Source organism: Chrysemys picta, chromosome 20 (genome assembly GCF_011386835.1).
Source record: "Chrysemys picta bellii isolate R12L10 chromosome 20, ASM1138683v2, whole genome shotgun sequence".
NCBI classification, from domain to species: domain Eukaryota; kingdom Metazoa; phylum Chordata; order Testudines; family Emydidae; genus Chrysemys; species Chrysemys picta.
Genome location: NC_088810.1, coordinates 21302817 through 21325607, shown reverse-complemented (window position 1 = coordinate 21325607; position 22791 = coordinate 21302817). Strand labels below are relative to the sequence as shown.

The following is a 22791-nucleotide window of genomic DNA, read 5'->3' as shown; positions in this document are numbered from 1 at the left end:
ACTCCACACTTTGCTCCTGCCGTCCAAGGAGGGAGACAAGTCTCTCAGCTCACCCCTGCGATGTAGGCATGATCTCCACTTTACAGCTGGGGAAACTGAGGCAGGGCCTTGCTGAAGTCACAGCGGCAGAGCTGGAAACAGAAGCCACATTTTCTGCCTCCCAACTGCCTGCTCTAACCACTCAACCATACTCTCTTGCATTCTGCTACCAGGTACTGATGGACTATCAAACATCAGGTCTACTGCTTAGGTCCTCTCCCAGCCCATGAACCTCAGTGGGGGACCTTCAGGACCCACTCCTTAACCACCTCTAACATTTCAGCGAGAAGGTGGCAGCACAAATCAGCCTTCAGCATTAATGAGCGGCAGCCTCTGCTCCTGTGAACGGCGTGGCAGATTCCAGTGGGGCGGACGCATTAACCTGGGAGTGATGGCAGAAGCGGAGTGCCTGGCACAGGGGTGAGAAGTAAACGCAACGGTATTTTGCATTGTAAAAAGTTCAGCTAACTGGACAGACCCAAGGTGAACCAGCAGAACGCACCACGACCCGGACAGACGAGAAAGGAAGGCGATTAAAACCAAGAAGCATTAAGAGCCCTCTCCGTCCAATGAAAAGAAAAAGCAACTGTATGACCTTGAAAGGAACAGCTGAGCCATGTTTTATTCTGGGATAGCGCATAGCTCAGGACTACCAGTAGATGGCGCTACAATCCCCAAACGCCTGCGGGCAGGACTGATTCATTGCCCTACGCCTGGTGCGTTTACACTGGTTCTGATCCAGATTCTGCGCCGACTATGCGCTGGCGTAAACCACAACAGGGCAGGGCACTTGGGAATCAAGGCCTGGGATTTCAGTGCTACCGACCAGATCGGCGGTAGAGATCCACGAAGCAGACCCAGGCTCCTCGGACTAGATCTTGGCCCCTAGACCTCCTCCCGGGCGGATCTGATTCCAGGTTGGGGATGATTTGTAGTTAAGTGCCACTGACTCCTCAGAATTCTTTCCACATCCTGTTACGTGCTAAGGGAACGCGAGTCAATGGAAAACCCAAGCGGACAGACGTGTCTTTGCGAAGCTGCTGGCGTTTTCCAAGCGGAGGAAAACCGGCTTTGTTTAAAAAGTCCCTGACATTCCCTCCCCGGGAAAACAGCCCCTTTCGCTTAAATGTGCAAAAGAAGATCTCTAGAGCGAGCGAGCGCGTCTTTGCAGCCCAAGCGGGGAAGCCGCACAGTCCACCCAAGGCAGAGGAGGAAGCAAAACGCCCGGGGCAGGTCGCGTAACGGCACGAGGCTTTCCTGCAAAAACGGCACGTTAACTAAAGCTGGTCAAATTCCCACGGGGCTGAGTGGAGAATCTGGAAGGGGTTTAAACCCAAGGACCCGATTCTCGAGGACAACTAAGGTTCTTTGACGCCGCTCAGGCAGCACAAAAGGGGCCCGCCTGTGGGCGCGGGGTACGGTTACCCCCACTTTAAGGCCTCCTTATTGGGGCCTAAAGGGGCTTCGGTGTGAATGAGAATCAGGCCCCCAGAGCGACAGTGGTGAATGATCCCTGTAGACATTGATCCTGAGGCACTGTGCCCAGGGACCCTTTCACACCACTACGCTCCTCGGAGGCAGCGACTACTGTTAGCTGGAGCCTAAGCCCTTGAGTGCGTGCTGGCAGGATGAGGGGCTCAGTGGCGCCCCCCGGGGACCGACCGAGCCAGGCCGGAGCTACGCTAGTTCTGCCGAACTGGACCGGTGTCAGCGTTAACTATTTACATCCCTGAACCGCACGACCTTCTGAACCGCCCCCCTCGCCCCGCCCTGCTCCAGGGAGGGGGCGGCCGCCTGGGGGGGAGGAGGGGGGCTACGACGTGTGGCACTGGACGTGCGGGCGCGAGGCCTCCTCGAAGTCGTCTTCGTGGTAGGCCTCGCCGGCGTGGGGTTGCCACCAGTGTCCCGGCTGGGAGAAGTAGTCGTTCAGTTCCACCTCCTGCATGTCCTCCGTCGCCATGACCTCTTCTTGGGGGGGGAAGAAAGTGCGGAGCTGGCGGAGACGGTCCGGGGAGAGCCAGCCTGGCTCTGGGAATCTCACCTGGGGGACGCAAAGCGAGATGTGGAAGGACGTCCAGGACAGAGGGCCCACGGTGCAGGGAGGGTGGGAAAGTCCCTGACAGCAAGAGCTGTCATCAACATCACCCCAACAGCCCCGGCTCCGTTCTCGTCCTCCCTCCTGATGGAAACGACCCCCGAATGAGTCAATGAACCCACGATGTGTCCACCTAAAAGCTACGTCCACAACCAAAGCACTGAAGTCTAGTAGCTGGAGGCAGCAGGTGACTCATAAGCCTCTTATGTGAACCGGGCACTAGAGGGAGACAAAGAGTCACCAGGGGCTATAGCCCACCGTCCTCACCGGTCACGGATCTAAGCCAGAGACGCTGCTGCTCCGCCCAGCCCTGATTGCTTCTCTGATCTTCCCATTAACTTGGCTCCGCCCTGCTTCTCCCCAGATGCTCGGAACGGACGGCCCCTTCCAGGCGTGGCTCTGGGTCCCAGATCCACATAGGGAGGGGCTAATCATGGTTACAGAGCCCCGTGCAAGGCTGGTGGGTGCTTTGTGAGAGGTATCAGAGCTGGGAATAGATCCCCGCTCCCCAGTCTCTGCATCTCAGCCCCCAGACGGTGGCTGCCGCTTGGTGTAGGGCGGATCGAGACAGGAGGCAAAACCCTCTCAAGCCTGGATGGGGTTGGCTGGGCGTCTCTTTGGGGGCAGCCGGTCGTTCCATTGCTGCGGAGCTCAGGGTCCTCAGCTGGTGTGAACCGGCATGGGGCCATCAACGGGGCTCGGGCCACTGACACCCCCGCTGGGGATCAGCCCCGTGGGCTCCCTTGGAAGGTACCTGCCCCGCCCCTCACCTGGAAGTGTATGATGAGCCGGCCCTTCTGGGCGGGGTTTCTGTAGACGGGCATGCCCTCGTTAGGGACGCACTTCACGGATCCCGGCCGGATGACGTCACCTGCGCGGGCGGGGGTTAAAGAAAGCCAGGTGGTTTCAGCCCCTGTGCGGGACGCTGGTTTGGAAACCCACATGCCTGTAGCCTCGTAGGGTTGGGACAGCTCCCTGCACGGCCCCTGGCTTGCTGGGCTCCAGCCGGCGTCCCCCTAACGGCAGTGAGCCCAAGGGACCGCATCAGGGTCCCACCTTGGCAGGCTGTGCTCAAGAGGTGCTAGGGAGATGCCCAGAACGGGACATTCAAGGGGCTGGGGAGTTTGGGGAGGTCCCTAGATGAGCCCCCCACCATGGTCTGTGTGGTGGGGGGCTCCCCGCTGCAGGGCTTTGCTTGACTGACCTTCAAAGGAGGCATCTTTTGGGTCCAACACGTGTTGGGGTCTGGGCCATCCCTGGGCTACCTAGGGGCTGTCTACAGGGTATATTATTGATTCCCTGTGGTTGCATTTAATCTGAGTCACGTGACCAGATGTCATGGTGATGGGCACACAAACAAATAAAGGTCAGGTCTGTCCAGAGGGGGCGGATATCACCCTCACGCTACAGGTAGGGAAACAGACACCGTGAGGGGAAGTGGCTTACCCAAAGTCACAAAGCAGGTCAGTGGCAGAGGTGGGAATAGAACCCAGGAGTCCTGGTGTCCAGTCCCCCCTGGTCTAACCCACTAGACCCCTCCCAGACTTGGGAATAGAACCCAGGAGTCCTGGTGTCCAGTCCCCCCTGCTCTAACCCACTAGACCCCACATCCTTCCCAGACTTGGGAACAGAACCCAGGAGTCCTGGTGACCAGTCCCCCCTGGTCTAACCCACTAGACCCCTCCCAGACTTGGGAATAGAACCCAGGAGTCCTGGTGTCCAGTCCCCCCTGCTCTAACCCACTAGACCCCACATCCCTCCCAGACTTGGGAACAGAACCCAGGAGTCCTGGTGACCAGTCCCCCCTGCTCTAACCCATGAGGCCCCTCCCAGACTTGGGAACAGAACCCAGGAGTCCTGGTGTCCAGTCTCCCCTGCTCTAACCCACTAGACCCCTCCCAGACTTGGGAATAGAACCCAGGAATCCTTGTGTCCAGTCCCCCCTGCTCTAACCCATGAGGCCCCTCCCAGACTTGGGAACAGAACCCAGGAGTCCTGGTGTCCAGTCTCCCCTGCTCTAAGTACTCCCCTCCCAGGAACAGAACCCAGGAGTCCTGACTGCTCTGGGTTGCCGACTCACCAAGCTGCGAGGAGACGAGCAGGGGCCTGTTGTCCAGAGTGCGGACAACTTGCCTGAAGCCGCACAGAGCATCCACCAGGCTGATTTCCTTTCGGAGGACCAGGTTGTTGCCAATGCGCTGGAAGACGGGGTGCTCCTTCTGATCCAGGACGATGACCACGTCCCCGGGCTCTAGGCCGGGCACCTGGTCCCCTTCCTCGTGGAACGTGATCCTCTGCCCGTCCTGCATGCCTGCAAAATCAACACTGATAACTCGGCGCCCCGGATCACCCCCCAGGCTAGTTCTCCAAGTGCCTGTCCTGGCTCCCCAGGGCCGGACTCAACCCTCTCTCGATCCAGACAGCGCCCTGGCCTCACCTCTGTCCAGGTGGACGTTCAAGATCTTCTTCTCTCGCACCACCCGCCTGCCGTTGCAGGTGAGGCAGCGATCGAGGGGCCGGACCCACTCGCCCTGGCCCTGGCATTGCGAGCACATGGTCTGTATCTGCTGGATCATGCTGGGCCCCAACTGGTGGACGTGAAACTCCATGCCGGTGCCGTGGCACTTGGGGCACCTGCTGTCGACGCCCTCCCGGACCCCGCAGCCTGCGGACAAGGGAGGAGAGACAAGGCCGAGGGCGTCAGTGCAGGCCTGGGGGCTCGTCTCTGAGCCAGGAGATGTGAGGCGGAGCTACACAGCAGCAGCTTCGGGGCGAAGCTCTCGCATCGTCTCCAGCTTACATCCCCTCATGGGGGACGGGAGGTACCAGCCAGGGATCTCTTGGCGGAGGAGAGAAGGGGTGGAGCAAAATCCTCATCCCCAGTGCCCGGCGATGCCCATCTGGTGCAGTGATTTTGGCAGAGCTGGGGATAGAACCCAGGAGTCCTGACTCCCAGTCCCCTGCTCTATCCACTAGCCCCCACTTCTCTGACCCAGGAACAGAACCCAGGAGTCCTGACTCCCCTCCACTAGGTCACACTCCCCTCCTGGAGCCAAGAACAGAACCTGAGTCTTGACTCCCAGCCCCTTGCTCCGGCCCCTGGACCAAGCTTCCTCTCCATACCCCCACAGCGGAGTCTCCATAATCTGAGGGTGAAACTCAGCGGGAAGCAGCCGCGGCAGGGCTGCGCTTGAGAGAGTGTGGGATCAGGCCCCCCGAGCCCCGCCTCCCATTACAGCCCCACCCCCAAATCAAGGTCACATGGCTGCCAGAGGGAACTTTGAAATGCACATGGGAAAGAGGAAGTCCCAATAGGCTCCGCCCTTCCTGTTCCTCATTGGCTGGAGATTGGAGGGGGCGGAGCTAGGTGTCCCACCTGACTTTTCACATTGAAATAAGATGCGGGGCCCCAGACCCAGAGCCCGTGGCTCACGCACCGTTGCACTTGCTGCAGATGACGTTCTTCTGCAGGGACAGCTTTCGGGTGGTGCCGTTGTACAGATCCTCCAGGGTCACCGAGAGCGGATGCACCACTGTCTTTCCTGACCACAGGACAGAGAGAGATCAGACTCCGATCAAGGACATGGCTCCCCTCCCGATGCCCCACAGGGACAGCAGTCTCCCCTCACCTAAAGCCATCTCCAGAGTGCCTTAGAAGAGCTTTACAAGCTAAGTACATACCGGGAACGCTTTGCCCAACCCAGAAAGGCAGCCACCTCTGAGGTGGAAAGTAGCAACTGTTCAACAGCGAAGAGCAATGCTGCGCAGGGATCACTCACCCAGCACTGAAATGCAGCCACCTCTGGGGATGGAAGGAGGCAACTGTTGAACAGCTATATAATGTCACGCAAGAGCTTAGTATCAAAACCGTCCTGTCACAGTTACAGGACCCTCTCCAGTCTGAGTTCACCCCTACAGGTGACAGACCTCTTCCACTCTTGGCCCGGGTACCTGGGCTACCCTGATAGCAGGCCTGGCTGGGTTTGGCCCATGCAATTCTTCCCTTCGGGAGCCAGTCAATACAGAGACCAGACAACTTTCGTAAAACAAAGAATTGTTCAATCGTAACAGCAAAGCAGGAGAGGGAGGGAGGATTTTAACCCAATAAAGAGTCAATCTGCACATCCGTCTTCCTCCAAGGCTTATCAGCCCCTGGAAACTGAGGAAGGCCCAGTTGCTTTGCAGGACCCATGTCTCCATCTTGGCCTCTTCTCCAAACAACTCACTGGCAACTGCCCTCCCCCACCCCCCACTCTCTAGACCATAGTGATTTGTCAGTTCCCAGCCCTAGCGAGATAGCTGGATAACTTCAGCATCTTCATGACTACTAGCGCGGGGTTTGTTTCTTCACTTCCTGTTCACTGGGTGGGGTTTGATCTGGAACCCCTGTTCCCTACCATGGTTCCCAACAACCCTGCTGTTAAACAGACCCACCTATGCAGCCAGTAAACATATGGGTGTCGTCACACAGTAATCATTTCCCATGATCAGGTCACACGGTCTTTATACATTAATACAGAGCGGCCCCTTCTCCTTCACACCCTGTAGTTAACTGAAAGCCCCGGGGCAATGTAGAGAGTCAGGATGTAATTATCTGAGTGGGAATGGCTATGGGGCTGTAATGAAGATGAAGGGCTAGGGCCTCGTTTGTAAAGGGGTCACTCCCGGCAACACAGCGCCCCCTAGAGCTACACGGAGGGACCGGTTCCGTGAGAATTCCAGGGGAAGAGAGCCCTCCACTGACTTGCCAACGCCTCTCTCTGCAGCACCCCAGTTTAACGCAGGACCAGATCACAACCCAAAGTGGCTGTGGGGAGACCTCACTGCCTAAGACACTCCCCCCCACCTCAGTAGAATAAATCTGGACTCACTTATCCTTTCTTAGCTTGCCTTCAGCAGGGACAATACACAACATCAATGCAGCCTCTTGCTGCAGGACCTGAGCCGCCGGGGGGCTCCCAGAGCCAGACCCCCACCGTCTCCCTTGAACAGGAAGACCTGAAAGCTTAACCCTGATCTCTAGCATGGATGAGCCCATCCCCTGCAATCAGCATGAAGCCCTGTGTCCCAGCAACCCATCCCAGGTACCTCTCCTCTCTGGCCGGCCAGGCATCCGCACCCCGCCTCCGAAGAACATGTTGAATATGTCCATCGGGGACCCAAATCCTCCTCGGCCTCCAGTGCCGCCTTCTTTCATGGCCCGCTCCCCGCCCCGGTCATACAGCGCCCTCTTTTGGGTGTCCGACAGCACCTCGTAGGCTTGCGAGATCTGCTTGAACTGGGGAAGGGGAGAGGGTTAGAGACGCTGCCTGTCCCAGCGGGTGAGCGGCGCAAAGGGGTCGCTGCCCTCTTTACCTACCCGCTCTCCTTCGCTGGGGTTCTTGTCGGGATGGTATTTCAGCGCCAGCCGCCGGTACGCTCGCTTGATCTCGTCCAAGGTGGCGCCCGGCTTGACGCCCAAGAGGTCGTAGTAGCCCGTTTCTTTCACCATCTTTCCCCTCTGATGTGCTGGTGGAGGAGGAGAAAGTGGGTTCAAAGAGGGACCCCGCCAGTCCAAGGCCACCGTGCCAGTGCCGCGCGTAGCCGCTGGCTCCCCCGAACTGCTGCACCCATTCGAATAGGCCTGACAGACTATATACCAGCCTAGGAAACCCATATGGCCCCCAACGCTGCAGTATCTGAGCACCTCAAAATCTTTAACCCCCGTGAGGCAGGGCTGTGCTATTATCCCCATGGTACCAATGGGGAAACCGAGGCACGGAGCGGCTAAGGGACTCGCTCAAGGTGGCAAAGCTGGGAATCGAACCCAGGACTCCCAAGTCCTAGGTTACTGCCCCAGGCAGGGAACATACCCACAAATAGGACTCTAGTGCTAGTGGCAGGATTAAGAGCCCTGGAGGCTGGAATCCTCTGTTTATCCAGACAGCAGAACATGCCCCCTGCCCCGTGGATCTGCGGTCACGGCTGGGCCAAACCCGAGTGGCACTGCGACCCCACATGGAACGACCCCGGAGCGGGAAGCTGGGTCCAGCCCTACAGAACAGGAACCAAGCCACCACTGCGGGTTCACTCTGGCCCCGAGCCTCCGTTTCAGATTTTGCCCCCGAAAACCTCTGCGCAGCCCCTACTTCTGGCTTGGAAATCTCCCAGTTAATGCCGGTGGCGACGGTGGTTTTGACAGCACGGATATCTGCCCGCTGGGAACTACAATAAGTCCCTCTCCGAATTTACTGCCGACACGAGCCGCCAGGCAGGAATCACTAGGGACCAGGGCTAACGGAGGACGTTATCTAGCGGCGAAAGGCTCCAGACCCTCTTATCAACCCAACTCGTCCCCATCCTTGGCAATATGCTGGAAACAGACAGCATCTGGATTACCGTGGCCTGTGCCTTTAAGCACCGGGGTATGGCGTGTTGAGTGTGAAGAAGGCTCAGAATGGGGACACCCCTCCCTTCCGTGTTCCCCTATTTAATCCCTCCCCACGCTTCTTGCCCAGCTCCCCTCCCCTCCAAACCAGGGCAGCTAAGCCTGTTTAGCGTTGGCCAGTGGAAAAGGTTCTTGGCTCAGGTCATTAAAAAAGCGGACCACCTTGACTGCTAGCAGCAGACTGGCCTAAGTCAGCTCCGCTGACAGCACCGAGGAGCAATGCAGCTGACCCTGGGCGCTGGAAACTCCATTGCGATTAGGTTACCAAAGAGGGTTGAATAACGCAGCACCGGCACACTTTGTTGCCTGATTCTGTAAGGAGCTGAACGCCTGCCGAGGGGGGACGAGCACCCTCAGCTGCTCCGGAAGTCCACAGGCGCTGAGGGTGCTCACTAGTTCCCAGGAGATGCTCAGCTGCTGGCAGGCTCAGACCCTGCAGTGCTTCTGGACCCGCTCCCAGATCAGACAAAACCCAACTTTGACCGAGTTCGTGGGATTCCCAGATCTGTGCCCTTGTTCCAGATCCCCGGCCCAGGATGCCTGAGGAGGTGAAGGGCATGGTGTAAGTTACACGCCCAGTAGCTTGGACAGGGTAAGTCTGAAGCCAGCGTGATCTGTTCCCTTGACCCCCACCCATCCAATGCACACAGCGCATTCCTGAGCTCATGCTCTTATCCTAAAGGCTGCAGCTGGAACCTTGGTTTGGACCAATTGAAACCGGCTTGGCACCAGTGCAATCTTCCAAGTCCATGTGAAGCCCCCTCCCTAGCAGGGTTAGACCCGTGCCAACTTCAGCCATTTTGAAACACAGTTTAAAGGGCAAAGAGACGGCAGCGCGGGCTACCAGCTTCCTTCCACAACAACTGGGGCCAGATGTTGGAAGATTCACCACGGACAGGTTAAACTGGCTTGCCCAGGGCTAGGTACGAATGATGGTGAGGCTGCAGGATCAACGCCCTGGTGACGGGCCTGGCAATTCTCAGTTGTCGGCAGTTTCAGCAGGGTGCTGTCCCTGGACCCTGCTGGGGTGTAACAGCCTCGGGCTAGCAGACGACTAATAAGATCAAAGCTCCACCGTCCTCCACTTGCTGGAAGGAGTTTGCTCTCTTCTCCTCACGCCAGAGCCTCTTGTCTACTGCAAGTGGGGAGGGTCTTCACTACTGTCCCCCCCACCCCCTGCCTCTGTTTCTAGGGTTCCCTTCCTCCATAAATAGTTACTGCACTTCTGCTGGTCCTCAGCGCTCTTCTGGGCAGTAGCACATCCAGATCACCCACACAGGGCTCTGAACAGCAGTTGTGAAACTGACCGGAATTTTGTTAATTACAGGGTCAGCAAAGCTCCCAGCCCCAGCGAGGAGCGGTCTGTCTGCAGACTCAGGCACACGGGGCTGCTTTGTTCATACTTGGGTGTTTTTCCTTTGTAGCTTTAATGGCTGGAAAAGTCTGTCCAAATGAAAGCAGAGGGTGTTGCAGATGCTGCTGGGAAAAGCACCTTCGACTCAGGGGGTTGGGGTTTTTTCAAGGTAACACTGGGAGTATCTTAGGACAGCTCTGCCAACAGGTGCTCGGAGACGATGGTGCTGAGGGCCAGATAAGAACCTAAATAGAATAGAACATCCTTCTCTCTCCACAACAGAGACCCCGAATACCTGCAGCACAGCTAGCCCTGTAGAAAGCACAGCGGGTCCGGCAGCACACAAGAGCTCAATCAGGCCAGGCCAGAATTTGGGGCTGGGCCTTTTCCTCCGATACCACTGTAGTGGAGTCTATGGGCTTGACTTCACTGCGGCATTAGCTGAAGCATCACCCCCAACCTGACGCCCATCCACACACAAAGATCTTTCGCTCGAGTTAAGTGGTGCTTTAACCCCACGCTGGGTGGGTAGCTGAAGCTGGAGTGGTGCTGATGTAGTGGGGACTCTGTTCTGCTCGCGTTATTTCACAGCTCTCACTTGAGCTAGGCTCACTCACGGTGGTGCAAATCCCTCTATGGACCCACTTATATTGGTTTAAAATTGGCTATGTCAGTTTAACTCATGCATGTAAACCTACCAAAGCGAAACCAATATAAGAGAGTTCGCACGCAGTTACACCGGTTTAACTAAAACTGCTTAAAAATGCACCTTTAATTAAACAGGGGCAACTGTGTGCCTAGCCCAGGCCTTATTCTAGTTTCAAATGGGAAGCGACACCACAGTACAAAAGCATTTCTTAATTGGCGGTCTCAGCAGAGAGAGCAAGGGCAAGACAGGGCAGGGGTCATGGGGGAGATGCTAACAGGACAGCATGGGGAAGCACGGACTGGCGCCAGCCGTCCTGTATCGTTTCTGAAGATGAACGAAAGATCTCCGTTTCCAGGGCTGTCAACTTAGAGGGAAGTTAACTAACTCGAGGTAACTCTGCAGTGAAGACGAGCCCTATGAAGAACCCGCTGTGGGTACTTCAGAGACGGGGCTGGAGCACCAGTGGATTTAGGGTCAGGGGGAGGGGAGGCACTGGTGAAGAATGAATCTTCTAGGCAAACGGAGCAGGGGTAGCACCAACCAGCCCCATCCCTGACCCTGGAAGGGCGCTCAGTCCCCCTGGCCCATTTGGACATTGGCCTCTCTGCTCAGGGTGCCAACAGGGAGGGTGATGGCGTTCCACCCTGCAGCACCTGGGGAAGGGTGGGGCTGCCCTACTTCTCCCAGCCGCCCTTAGCGTGGGGTGCTGATCTCTGGGGTGACACAGCCCTGACCCTACCTCGCGGGGTGTGGGGGGGACGCATGGACCCTGAGATGGGGGAGGGACTCAGGCATCTAGGGACTGGCCAATCAATCCCTGGGCTGGGGGAGTAACCCAGGCAACCAGGGGGCTGTCTAGGATTTCTCCCAACAGGGTATCAGTCTCTAAGGTGGGGAAAGAACCCAGGCGTCCGGGAAAGGAGGGGTGGGAGGGCTGGTCTCTGGGTCTCCCAGCGGGGAGAAGCACATCAGTCCCTGGGGTGGGTGTAAATCCACGGGGTGGGAGAATGTTTGGGGGTGGGGGTGAACCCCGCGGCTCCCACGGGAGAAGGACCCAGGCGTCCGGGGAGGGCTACTCGGGGATCGCAGACCCGGGAGTGGGGAGGGGGGGGTGAGGGGAGGGACCCAGGCGTCCGGGGAGGGCTACTCGGGGATCGCAGACCCGGGAGGGGGGAGGGGAGGAACCCAGGCGTCCGGGGGGGGGGGGGGGGAAGGAGGGACCCAGGCGTCCGGGGAGGGCTACTCGGGGATCGCAGACCCGGGAGGGGGGAGGGGAGGGACCCAGGCGTCCGGGGAGGGCTACTCGGGGATCGCAGACCCGGGAGGGGGGAGAGGGACCCAGGCATCCGGGGGGGGGAAGGAGGGACCCAGGCGTCCGGGGGGTACCGACGATGGGGGGAAGGGACCCAGGCGTCCGAGGAGGGCTACCCGGGAGCCGCCGTCCATGACGGGGTGGGGGGAAGGGACCCAGGCATCCGGGAATCCCCCCGTAACTCACCCACCGACAGTCTTCAGCTTCTTCCACCCTTCTCCGTCCGAACTCTCTGGAAGCCCGGACACGCCCCCTCCCCACCCATTGGCTGCAGCCCAGCCCCGGGACACGCCCCTCACGCGCCCGCATCGCCCATTGGCCCGCGTTCCACCCGAGCCCCGCCCCCAGGAAGGGGCCGGCCCCGCCCCCTCCCCTCCAGCCACCCATTGGCTGGCGTTCCGACTGGGCTCCCGCCTCCCACCCTGCCCCCGCGGGGAGCGCGGGACCCCGCCTCCTCCCTTCCCTGATTGGCTGCCGGGCTGGCCTCTCTCCCTGCCGCATGCGCCCCAGCCCTTGGATGCAGTCCCGCCCCGCCAGGGGCATGCGCTGCTCTGATTGGTGAGACGGCTGGATAGTGTCCGCCAATCGCATGGAAGGGTGGCAATTTCAAACTCTGCCCGGAGCAGGGGACGTGGGAGGGAGAAGGGGGGAGGAGGGGGAAGGGGAGGGAGGGAGAGAGGGAGGGGAAAGGAGAGGAAGAGGGGAAGGGGAGGAAGGGGGAAGAGAGAGGGGAGGGAGGGGGAAGGAAGTGGGGGGGAGGGTAAGAAGAGGAGGAAGGGAGGGGAAAGGGAGGAAGGAGAGGGGCAGGAGAAAGGATAGGGAGGGAGGAAGAAGAGGGGGAGGGGAAAGGAGGGAGGAAGAAGAGGGGGAGGGGAAAGGGGAGGAGGAAGGAGGGATGGAGAAGAGGGGAAAAGGGGAGGGGGAGAGAGGATAGGAAGGGAGAGACAGTGGAAGAGAGGCTATGGGGTGGGGGAAGGTTCAGGCCAGGGCTCTCCTAGGCTTCCCACAGGCGTTACTCTGGCCGGTTAATGTCATTGCCCAAGCCCCTCTCTGCGCCCTGTCTTTCTCTTATTGGGGGTGCTTCCTGGTTGCTGATTTAATGGTGATCCCATAGCTGAAGGATCCTGAAATTGTGGGCAACGAACAAAGCGGTCCCAATGGCTGTAAAGTCCCGCAGCCCAGGAGGGGCGATGAACAGCCCAGATACAAAAAAGGAGGGTGTGTAACTATACAGCTGCCCCCATAGTTTGTTTTTATAACTTCCATAGTTAACAGTGGAACTCACTGCCGCAAGATATAAGAGGCTAAGTCTTCAGCAGGATTTTTTTAAAAAAAGGATTAGGTATTTATATGGATAATGAGAACACCCACAGTTACACAGGATACACGTTTATAAGCGATGTCAACCTTCATGCTCCAGGGCATCACACAATCACTAATTGCCAGGGATCAGGAAGTAATTTCAGCTATGGGCCTGGCCATTCTATCTTTGTCCATGAGGCGGTTTCTTGCACCTTTCTCTGCGGTGGCTAGTATTGGTCCCTGTGCGAGCCATGATACAGGGCTTAGATAGACGACGAGTCTGATCCAATCTGGCAATTCCTTGAGATTAAATTTACAACCATCGGCAAACAGACAAAGGTGACACCATAGGGCAGCTAGAATGGAACAAGAATGCCGACAACCCGGGATATTGCAGGAAAAATGCAGACGGCAGCCGCTCTTTGCAGAGAGCAACAATATGGTGAAATGCCAACTGTCTCGCTATGCCCTAGCATGCTCATTGTGGGACTTTGTGAGGTCAGACACCAGGGATAGCTGTCTCTCTCCTAGGCTGAGAAATTTTTTTTTAATTAACTGGGCTCGCAAGGAACATAGCAACTTTAGAACAGGGTAGGAGAGATCAGGGGAGGGAGACGTAATCCGTGGTTGGCTGACAGTTCCCTGGGAGAAAGGCTGCTTGTTTAATCACCTGGCTCTGGCAGCGTAAAATAGCCTTCAGGTTGGTGGGAATGACCCCCTGAGAATCTGCACTGGCTGGGGGGGGGGATCCCTGGCAGGTGTGGAGCTGAGGTAAGGTTGTCCCCTGCATCAGCCCCTCTTCCAACCTCCAGCGTAGATGGCAGATCAGGAGTGCGGCTGGAACTTAGCGCACGGAGGCTACTCTACTTCCCAGTAGCCCTGGTGCAGAGTGAGTTAGAGCACCCCCGAGGCTGCTCGCTCTTACACCGGGATCCAGGGAGGGCCCTGCAGGCTCCAGAAAATAGAGGTGCAAAAGGCGTCTTAAACCCACCGTAACGCCCCCACCCTTTCATGGCCCAAGCCCCATAAATGAGAATATTTGTATAGATTTAAACATTATTGCTGGAGCTAAAGCTGGAATATTACAGGGTTGCTCACGTTAGAAATAACTAATTTAGACAGCTAGGTTAGATTTGGTGGCATGGCTAGATAGAGAGGTTAGATTATCTCCTCTCAGCTACAGAAGGATGGTTGCAGAGAGAGAGAGAGAAATTCGATTACTTTACATTTCTATAGGATCGCATACCCCAAAGGCTCCCAAAGTGAGGGCAATAAATTGGCTGGGCATGGGACTGGAACTCAGGAGACCTGGGGGTCTATTCCTGGCTCTGCCACTGATTGGCTGACCTGGGGCAAGTCACAGCCCTGCTCTGTGCCTCAGTTTTGCCATCTGTAAAATGGGGATAATGCTACTGGCCTCCCTTGTAAAGCAGTTTGAGAGCTATGGAGGAAAAGTGGGGGGATCAGAGCGAGGGATTATTATTCTCTATCAACATGTATGTTTTACACGCTGTGTTCAGCACCGTAATAATATTTGGCTTTACAACATGGAATAATAGTGACCTAACAGCACGGGCGATATCGTGCATTTGGATGACAGTAGCAGTCAGGTACGTCTACACGGCAAAAACAAAACACACTGCAACAGCGAGTCAGAGCCTGGGGCTACAGACTGGGGCTTGCGCTAGGATGCGCCAAATATCCATGTAGACACTCCGGTTCGGGCTGGAGCTTGGGCTCTGGTGCCCAGGGAGCAGGGTGGCTTTCAAAGCCTGGGAGGGAACACCTGAAGAGGTGAGGCTCTAAACAGCCCAAGGGTGGGGGAAACAGATTATTAGCCCCTGTTGTACAGCTGGGGAACTGGTACACCAAGAAACGAAGTGACTGGCTGAAGTCTGGACCAGAGGCAGGAATTGAGCCCAGGCCGGTGCCTTAACCACTAGGTCAACCTTCCTGCACACCTGGAGATGGGATTTAAAGCAGACCAGACAACCCCTCGCCCCCCTTCTTCAGGCTTTTGTTGCAAGTTGGACCCACACTGGCGAGAGGCCCGTTTCCTGGCTCCGGTTTGTACGCCTGGGAAATCCTGCCAGACGGCCGATCTTGCCAGACTTCAGCCGCTTTCATCTGAGCTCTCCCAAGGGTGCTCCCGTCAAATCCAAACCCCGCCTCCCGGCCTGGAAGCCCCGCTCTCTTTCCAACCTGAAACTCCCAGCGGTGTCCTGCAAAAAGCATTCCCGGCCTTTGCAATGTGCTGCCGGAGGCTCTAGGTGGTGCCCTGACCACTGCCTGAAACAGGGCCTGGCTATGCTCCAACAGCGGTGACAAATCCATAGGAGGGTTTTAAAATACCTCCCGCGCTGGCAAGGCAGGTGGGCAGAGAGGCAACGCTTTGGTGTTGCTTGTTTATTATTATTCTTTTTTAATTTCCCTCCTTGGCGTCTGCAGAAAAATAAAAATAAATAAATAAAAATAAAGATCCAGAGGAGGAAAAGACAGACCGTGATGGAAGTTGTGTTATGGCAACATCCAGGGGCCTTCAATGAGATCAGGGCCCCTGCGGTGCTTGGTGCTGTACGTCCCCACCATGAAAGACAGTCCCTGTCCTCAAAGAGCTCGCAGTCATAGAATATCAGGGTTGGAAGGGACCTCAGGAGGTCACCTAGTCCAAGCAGACAGGAAGGATTATTATCCCTATTGGACAGGTGGGGGAAACTGAGGCACAGAGCAATGCCATGGCTTGCCCAAGATCACAGAGGGAGTTTGAGATGCTGAACCCAGACCTCCTGAGTCCTAGCCCAGTGCCTTAATGGCAAGGCCAGAAGGGCTGCTTCCAGCCCAGGGTGGGCATGACAGTCGTTTGCCACCAGCGTAGCGGCGCAGCAGCCTGTGTAAGTGAGTTTGTGGGGTCTCCTTCCACTCCCCAATGAACAGATCAAGGCCTTCACCCCAGCTAGGGGTATGTCTACACTGAAAAAAAGAAAAATCCTGCAGCGGTGAGCCCCAGAGCCCTAGTCTGCAGCGCTGGGGAGGGGGCTGGTTTCCAGAGCCCAAGCTCCAGCCGGAGCAGGAACGTCTACACAGCTGGTTTTAGTCGATCTGTAGATCCAGGCTCTGAGATTTGACGCCGCTGGAGTTTTTTTTTATTTTTGGCAGTGTAGACGTACCCCAGGATTAAACAGCCGCTGCCCAGTGACCTCCCCCCTCTGCACTAAACAGGGTGTCTCCAGGGAGGGGCTGATGCCCAGGTTGTGGGGAAACCCCACCCTGCTTCTCCCCATGCTGGATCAAGAGAGGAGACTTGCTGCTCTCGAAGCGGCGGCCCGGATCCCCTTTTGCCTCCCATCCCTGCAGCTTCTTCTCGGGGAGAAAAAAAAGGGGTGTGAGAAAAAACTCCCTTCCTGGAGAGAAACCTCTTCTGGGTCAGCTGTTTTCCACCTGCAGCAGAGTGGGGTGAGAGCTTAAAATAAACCCCTCAATTGCAGGCCTTTCTTTCCTCTTGCGCCAGAGAGGCTGGCTCAGGAAAGAGGCATTTCCGCTCCCTTTCAGAAACGTCTTAGTCACCCAGCGCCAGGCCCTGATGTCATTTCATTATCTGCAAAAGCCTGTGCGGCAGAGAGCTAGAGCCGAGCCTGCCTCTTCCCTGCATGGAGAGATACGCTTTGCACGTGGAGATCCCGCGTGAGCGGTACAAGCCTGGTGCCTACGAGGCCCAGGGAGCTTTCACCTGGCCGTGACTCGCTCCAGTGCTTAATTTAGGCTTGGCAGTTCATAGCCCCGGCACCTCTGGGTTTGCTGCATTAGTTACGAAAGTCAAAAAATTGCTTGTGTCCCGGCACCTCTTCCCTGACAAATTAAGCACAGTCAAACTTCGTGGAGGCCTTGTCTCCACTAAGATTTGACATGGAGATGGCTTTTGGGATAGGAAAAACACACCCTCTTTTTTGCAGCGAAGTCGAGGGGGACCGAGAGAGAAAGCACACAAACGAGAGAGGCAGAGAGCGATGGAGAAAGAGCCAGTTGTTCTGTCTTCCCTGCACTCTGGAGACTGGTGCTTCCGCCCCATCCCGAGCTGCATCTTTGCCCCTGATTAGCAACAGATGGAGAATCTGGAAAGAACTGGATTTTTCCCCCTCTGGGGGTCGGAATTTGGTTCCCCTGGTCTCCGCGGGAGGTGGGAGTGGGTCAGAGCCAGCCAATGCGTGGCTGATGGAGGGGGAGACCCTGCCTGGGAAGAGAGGGGGAAAGAAACGCTGTAGGTTTAAAACAAAGTGCAGAAGGATCACAAAGGGAGAGCCCATAGGTTAGCTCTTTTAAGGCAGATTGGAGGGGAGCTGGGGGCTAGGAGGTGGAGATGTGGGGGGGAAATAGAAGTGTAACCTTTTATTTTTATTTAAGTGAATTTAGCGATGTTCTATTATGCCACTGCGGGTACTACTCAAGCGCAACAGTTACCTCTGCCACTTCTTTCACGTCTAGAGCTTCTAGGAACATATGAAGATCAAGGAAAGTAACACAGACAGTCACAAGAAAAACATCTCATATCCTCTATCAATTTTATTAACATTACCAACGAAGTTATGTCTATCCAAGCACAGATAAATCCTACCTCTATTCATGCACAATTTATAGGTACGGTCATACTCACGTCCTCCTAGATGGTCTTAGGGTGTGACGGGTCTCTCGTGGAGCAGTAGAGAGATGGTTCCTGCTGGAGTTTTCCCGTAGGGAGGTCAGTTTTCCTAACCTTCTTTTATAATGGGATTCAGACTACACCTCGTACTCAGCACATGTGCGTGAAAGTGTCAGGTACCCCGTTTTCTAGAGGTTGTAGATCATTTCTTTTATTCTCGTTAGCAGTGACGCACGACCTGTATCCTGTGGGAAGGCACTCGTTAGAAAAATGAAAGTGTCTCTAAGGCATCGTGTGATCGAAAATGAATCTTATGGTGAATTTTTCGCAATACCACCCATTGGTACATCTTTTCCCCTAATCTTGTGGCATTGGGTTATTCTTTGGTCACTTACGTCAAGCATTTCTTAACTCTATGGCCTAATATGGCTAAGCTAAAAATCTTACAGGCCTCAGCCTGGAGGCCTTGCATTTCAGCCCTCCTTATTTGACACCTAATGCATACTTACCCCTTCTAACTCCTGATCAATCTTAGACTTCTATAATCCTCGCATCACCCGGTAAATGAACGATAAAATAAAGTAATTGGCCACAGGAGGGAACAGATCCAATCCGAAGCAGATAAAAAGAAACGCTTTTGCACACAACGCACAGTTAGCCTGTGGGACTCATTGCCACAGGGTCTTGCCGAGAGCCTAGCAGGATGCAGAAAGGTTTGGGCATTTATAGCGATAATGAGAGTACCCAGGACTATAACAGTGAGGGTTTAAAACAGAAGCAAGGGCCTGATGCGCCTTGGCAGGGTGGTGTAAAGGGGCCCTGGTGTCAGAGGAGCTGAATTCTCCAGTTCCAGAGCATCAACCAACCTCTTGCTCACATGGCTTAGAAAAACTTTCCCCGGGGGTGATAATTCCACAATTGCCCACTAGGGGAGTTTCTTGCACCTCCCTCCGCAGCCGCTGGTCCCACCGGTTTCCGGATGTGCCTAGTGATTTCTGGGAGGCCAGCTTGAGACACCCGAAAGGGGCCTGATATTTCTCCGAGATCCAGGCCCCCTTTACGGTGTCTCACGTTGGGGCACCCAAAATCATTAGGCAGTTTCACAAAATCTTGGCCCAGGATCCTGGTCTCTATGGCCTGCTGGTCTGAGCTGAGGGTCTTTGATGTTCCTCCGGGGACGAAAAACAGCAGGAAACCAAGCGACTTGTCTTCACTCCCAAGGCCCTTCACGGCCTCTCTCTCATTCGTTATCGAGAGGTCGCCTTCCATCTCTGACTGGCGCCAGCCTCCATCGCCTACTGGTTACAAACAAGCCCCTTTGTGCTTTTCCCCTGCTACCCCTCACGCCCCCCGTAAATGCCCACAAAGCCCCCCCTTACCCTCCAAACCGCTCCTTAAAACTCTCCTGGGCCGTGATGCCTGTGGAAAAACCTTGACAGTGGTTAGGCAGCAGCTGTGCTGTCAGTTATTGGCTCATTCTTCCCTTGCTCTCGGTCTGTCTGTCCCCACCCATTGTCTCTTGCTGCGTCATCTTTAGATTGGAAGCGCTTTGGGGCGGGGACTGTCTTTTTGTTCTGTGTCCGGACAGCGCCTAGCACGCCGCCGACCTGATCTGTGACTAGGGCCCCCGGGTGCTGCTTCCAGACCAATAAATAAAATAGCAACGGTAATGGGGGTTGTAGGGGATTCAAACGGGATAAGATCATCTGGAAGCCGACCCAGCAGCTCCGAAGTGGACTCCCACCTTCAGCTAGAGGGAGATTATTAATCTCTATGTCCTGACACTCCTGATCTGAAATCCAACCCAGCACCACAGCTGTCAGCCAACTGGAGTTCCAACGACCCCCTTTGCTAAATGGAGCAGCGGGGTGGGGAAGGGGCTGGAATCCGCAGCGAGTTCCATTGGGATGCTTCTGCCGGCGTGTGATATACGGCAGAGGGGCTGGGAATGCCCCCCCTCGCACCGTCCCCCAGCCCCCCTTTGCGGTGCTGCAAATCCGGGTCTTCCAGCAGCCCTGCCTTCAGTTCCACTCATGGGTTTGGAGACGCAGCCGGGTTCGGGAGACACAACCTTCTAGTCACTGGATGGGAGGCAGCCGCCAGATCCCCAAAGGGATTTAGGTGCCTGATTCGCATCGGAGTTAGGCACCTAACTATCTTTGAGGCTCTGGGCCAGTGCGCTTTAGCAGAGAGGGAGCTGGCTCCGAGCTCAGGACACCTGGGTTCTGTTTCCATCTTTGCCACTGATCTGCTGGGTGCCCTCAGGCAAGTCACTTCCTCGCTTTGTGCCTCAGTTTCCCCGCTCCGCCTTGTCTGTTTAGATACTGAGCTTTTCCGGGACCGTCTCTGGCTCGAGCTGTGCAGTGCCCAGCTGTATTGTGGTGCTACTTGAATAAACCAAATGAATCTTGCCCACTGTACCTCACTCCCCTGGGTGCTCTCACTTAGTCACCGCGCTCGCCTTCACTTCCCGTCCTAAACTGTGTGACGTTTGTGATTCATGTTGCACCTAGGAACCCCGGTCATGGGCCAGCGTGCTAGGCGCTGTACAAAGCACTCTATCTGCCTTTTCAGTGGTGATCCTGGTATTGATGGCTAAATCTGTGTGCAGCTAAATCATAGAAAGGCACCTGAGGTTTGGCCACGGGGTGGGAAGTGCATTGGAAACCTCTGGGAGAAACACCCCCCGCCAAAAAAAACCCAACAACTATTATAAGGCAAGCCCACAGCCACACAGGTTTGAATCATAGAATATCAGGGTTGGAAGGGACCTCAGGAGGTCATCTAATCCAACCCCCTGCTCAAAGCAGGACCAATCCCCAACTAAATCATCCCAACCAGGGCTTTGTCAAGCCTGACCTTAAAAACCAATAAGGAAGGAGATTCCACCACCTCCCTAGGGAACCCATTCCAGTGCTTCACCACCCTCCTAGGGAAAAAGTTTTTCCTAATATCCAACCTAAACCTCCCCCAAGGTTTGAGGTATGGAACCCCCTTCCCATGGGTTGCCGGTGGGACCCTCTGCACTAAAAACATGGCCCGCTCCCACTCGAGCTAAGGGAGCAATTCCTCTAGGCAGCAGCAGTAGTAGGCTCCTTATCTTCTGTATGTATCCGGTGCAGCACTTAGCCAGCACGTGTTGGATCTTCAGGAACGGACAGCTCCATGCACTGGTCCATTGAGGGGTGTTCAGTGATCCTGCTCAGCCCTTAAAAGCCCAGGCCCCACTACCGCACGGTCAATGGGAGATGCCAGGGGCCGGCTTATTTATCTCACGCCACCTGTGAGGAGACGGGGCCAGAGAACAGCTGAATAGCTAGGAAGGAAAAGCAGGAGATTTGTCCCTGGCTTCCTCCTGCAGATGCTGCGGAGGTCACTGAGTCAGTTCCACGCATAGAAACCTTGGGCTGCTCCCTGCCCCATGCCAGTTTCATGTCTAACCCGCCTCGGGCCTGGGCTTGGTTTGGTTAACCCTTTGGACGCTGCGCTGGTGGTCATCACCCAGACGCTGCCCCAGGTTCACGTCAAAGCCGCTCAGATCCGGCACCTGGGGCCAGTGCCGCTAAGCGGGAGGGCTGCCCTAGTCTGGGCTTCTGCTTCATTGCCCCCTGTGGGCCTTTGCCATGGTGCAGGATAACCAGGGGGCACAGGCTGTCCCCCCTCCTTTCCCCTTCTCCCTCCAGAGCGCTGCTGGGGAATGGACTCCATGCCTGGGAGGTGGCAGCCCAGCTGTCGCACAGCGCAGCTGTGGGTCAGGTCCCTGGTGCCTCTCTGTGGCCATGGTTGCCCAGCAAACTCAAGCCTGCACCTGCCTCCCCCCGCACTCCTTCCTTGCTATCTGTCTTGAATCTGATTTCCTTCCCCAACGGCACATGCCTGGCCCGTGCCCGGGGAGGGAAAGGGCTCGGGGGCCGCATTCCATCCCGACCTTGCTGGGGGACATGGTGCCCGTCCTCTGACCTCTGGAGGGCAGCCCCCCACCCCAGACTCTGGGAAACATCAGACTCGGGGGCATGGGCAGCAATCAAAAGTCATCCATTGTACTGTTCTACACCCTTGCCCCCTGCATTTCTCCTGCTGGCTGGGGCGACTCAGATGGACGTTGGACAAATAGAGCACTGACCGGGATCAGAACCGCATGTGAGAGGCAGGGTGGGGCTCCAAGGGGCCGTTGCTCCCCCCCCGGAGGGGCACCCAACTAGGGGCTGACCAGAGCCATTAGCAGAGGCGGGGCCCGATTCCCAGATGGGGTGGGAGGGCAAGGGGGTGAAGGCGGCTTGAAGCCATTTTTGCACTCCCAGTCGACATTTTTTAGGGGTCTGCAAATGAAGAGTTGAAAACCACTGTTTGAAGCCACCTTAAACCACTTTTGTGCTCCCCCGCCTCTCCCCCCACTCTTGGTCCGCCCAGACTTTCCCTGCCCCTGGGATAACTTACACGCTGCTCCACGTGGCCGCTGGGATTGGGAATAGCCACAGCACGGTGCCCACCGGCCACACCCCCGACACGCCACCTACATTGCTAGCTGGGAGCAGGGCCCTTAGGCCCACTCCGTAGCGGTCAGGGATGCCCCCTGCGCAGCATGTGGGTTCTCAGGGGCTCCTTTCCACCCGCTTTAAGGCCCCTGGGAGCTGCCGGAGCGGCCTCCACGTTGCTAAGAGCCAGACCCAAAGGTTCTTAGCTGCCAAAGCGCCGGGCCCCACAGAAATGGCCTGAGAAAGGAGGACAAAGAGCCGGGGGGAGGAGGAAGGGGATGATGGAGGATTCCAGGGGGCTTTGGTGCAGCCGGGGGGTGATGTCATTCCTTCCCTCCCGACTGGAGGCAGGGGCTAGGGAAGGGAGCTGCTGTTTCCCTCGTTAATTACCAGCTTGATGGAGGGTGGTTGACCGCAAGCCAAGACTGGGGGGGGATGGGGGAGGCAGGGGAAGCCGCATGATGTCATTCCTTTGCCCCCCACACGCACTAATTAAAACGAGACC

General features: G+C 56.5%; 1 protein-coding gene and 1 long non-coding RNA gene across 3 annotated transcripts; both read right to left on the bottom strand.

Moving 5' to 3' along the window:
- Positions 1 to 630: 630 nt before the first annotated feature.
- On the bottom strand, positions 631 to 12183 carry LOC101947471 (dnaJ homolog subfamily A member 1). 2 transcript variants are annotated; one of them, XM_005310945.4, is made up of 8 exons: positions 12063 to 12183; positions 7494 to 7642; positions 7223 to 7412; positions 5572 to 5676; positions 4572 to 4799; positions 4215 to 4445; positions 2905 to 3005; positions 631 to 2080 (listed from the first exon to the last, which is right to left on the bottom strand). In XM_005310945.4, exons 2-8 carry the CDS (start codon positions 7623 to 7625, stop codon positions 1853 to 1855), a joined length of 1215 nt encoding a protein of 404 aa, XP_005311002.1. In that variant the 5' UTR covers positions 7626 to 7642; positions 12063 to 12183; the 3' UTR covers positions 631 to 1852. The 2 variants fall into 2 exon arrangements, with proteins under 2 accessions (XP_005311002.1, XP_065430575.1); XM_065574503.1 differs by having other exon boundaries at positions 12067 to 12128.
- Positions 12184 to 13223: 1040 nt separating this feature from the next.
- LOC122172474 (uncharacterized) lies at positions 13224 to 22567 on the bottom strand. The gene is made up of 3 exons (XR_006172816.2): positions 22249 to 22567; positions 17827 to 18056; positions 13224 to 15620 (listed from the first exon to the last, which is right to left on the bottom strand). It is a non-coding gene; the product is annotated as an uncharacterized LOC122172474 (long non-coding RNA).
- Between the last annotated feature and the right edge of the window lie 224 nt (positions 22568 to 22791).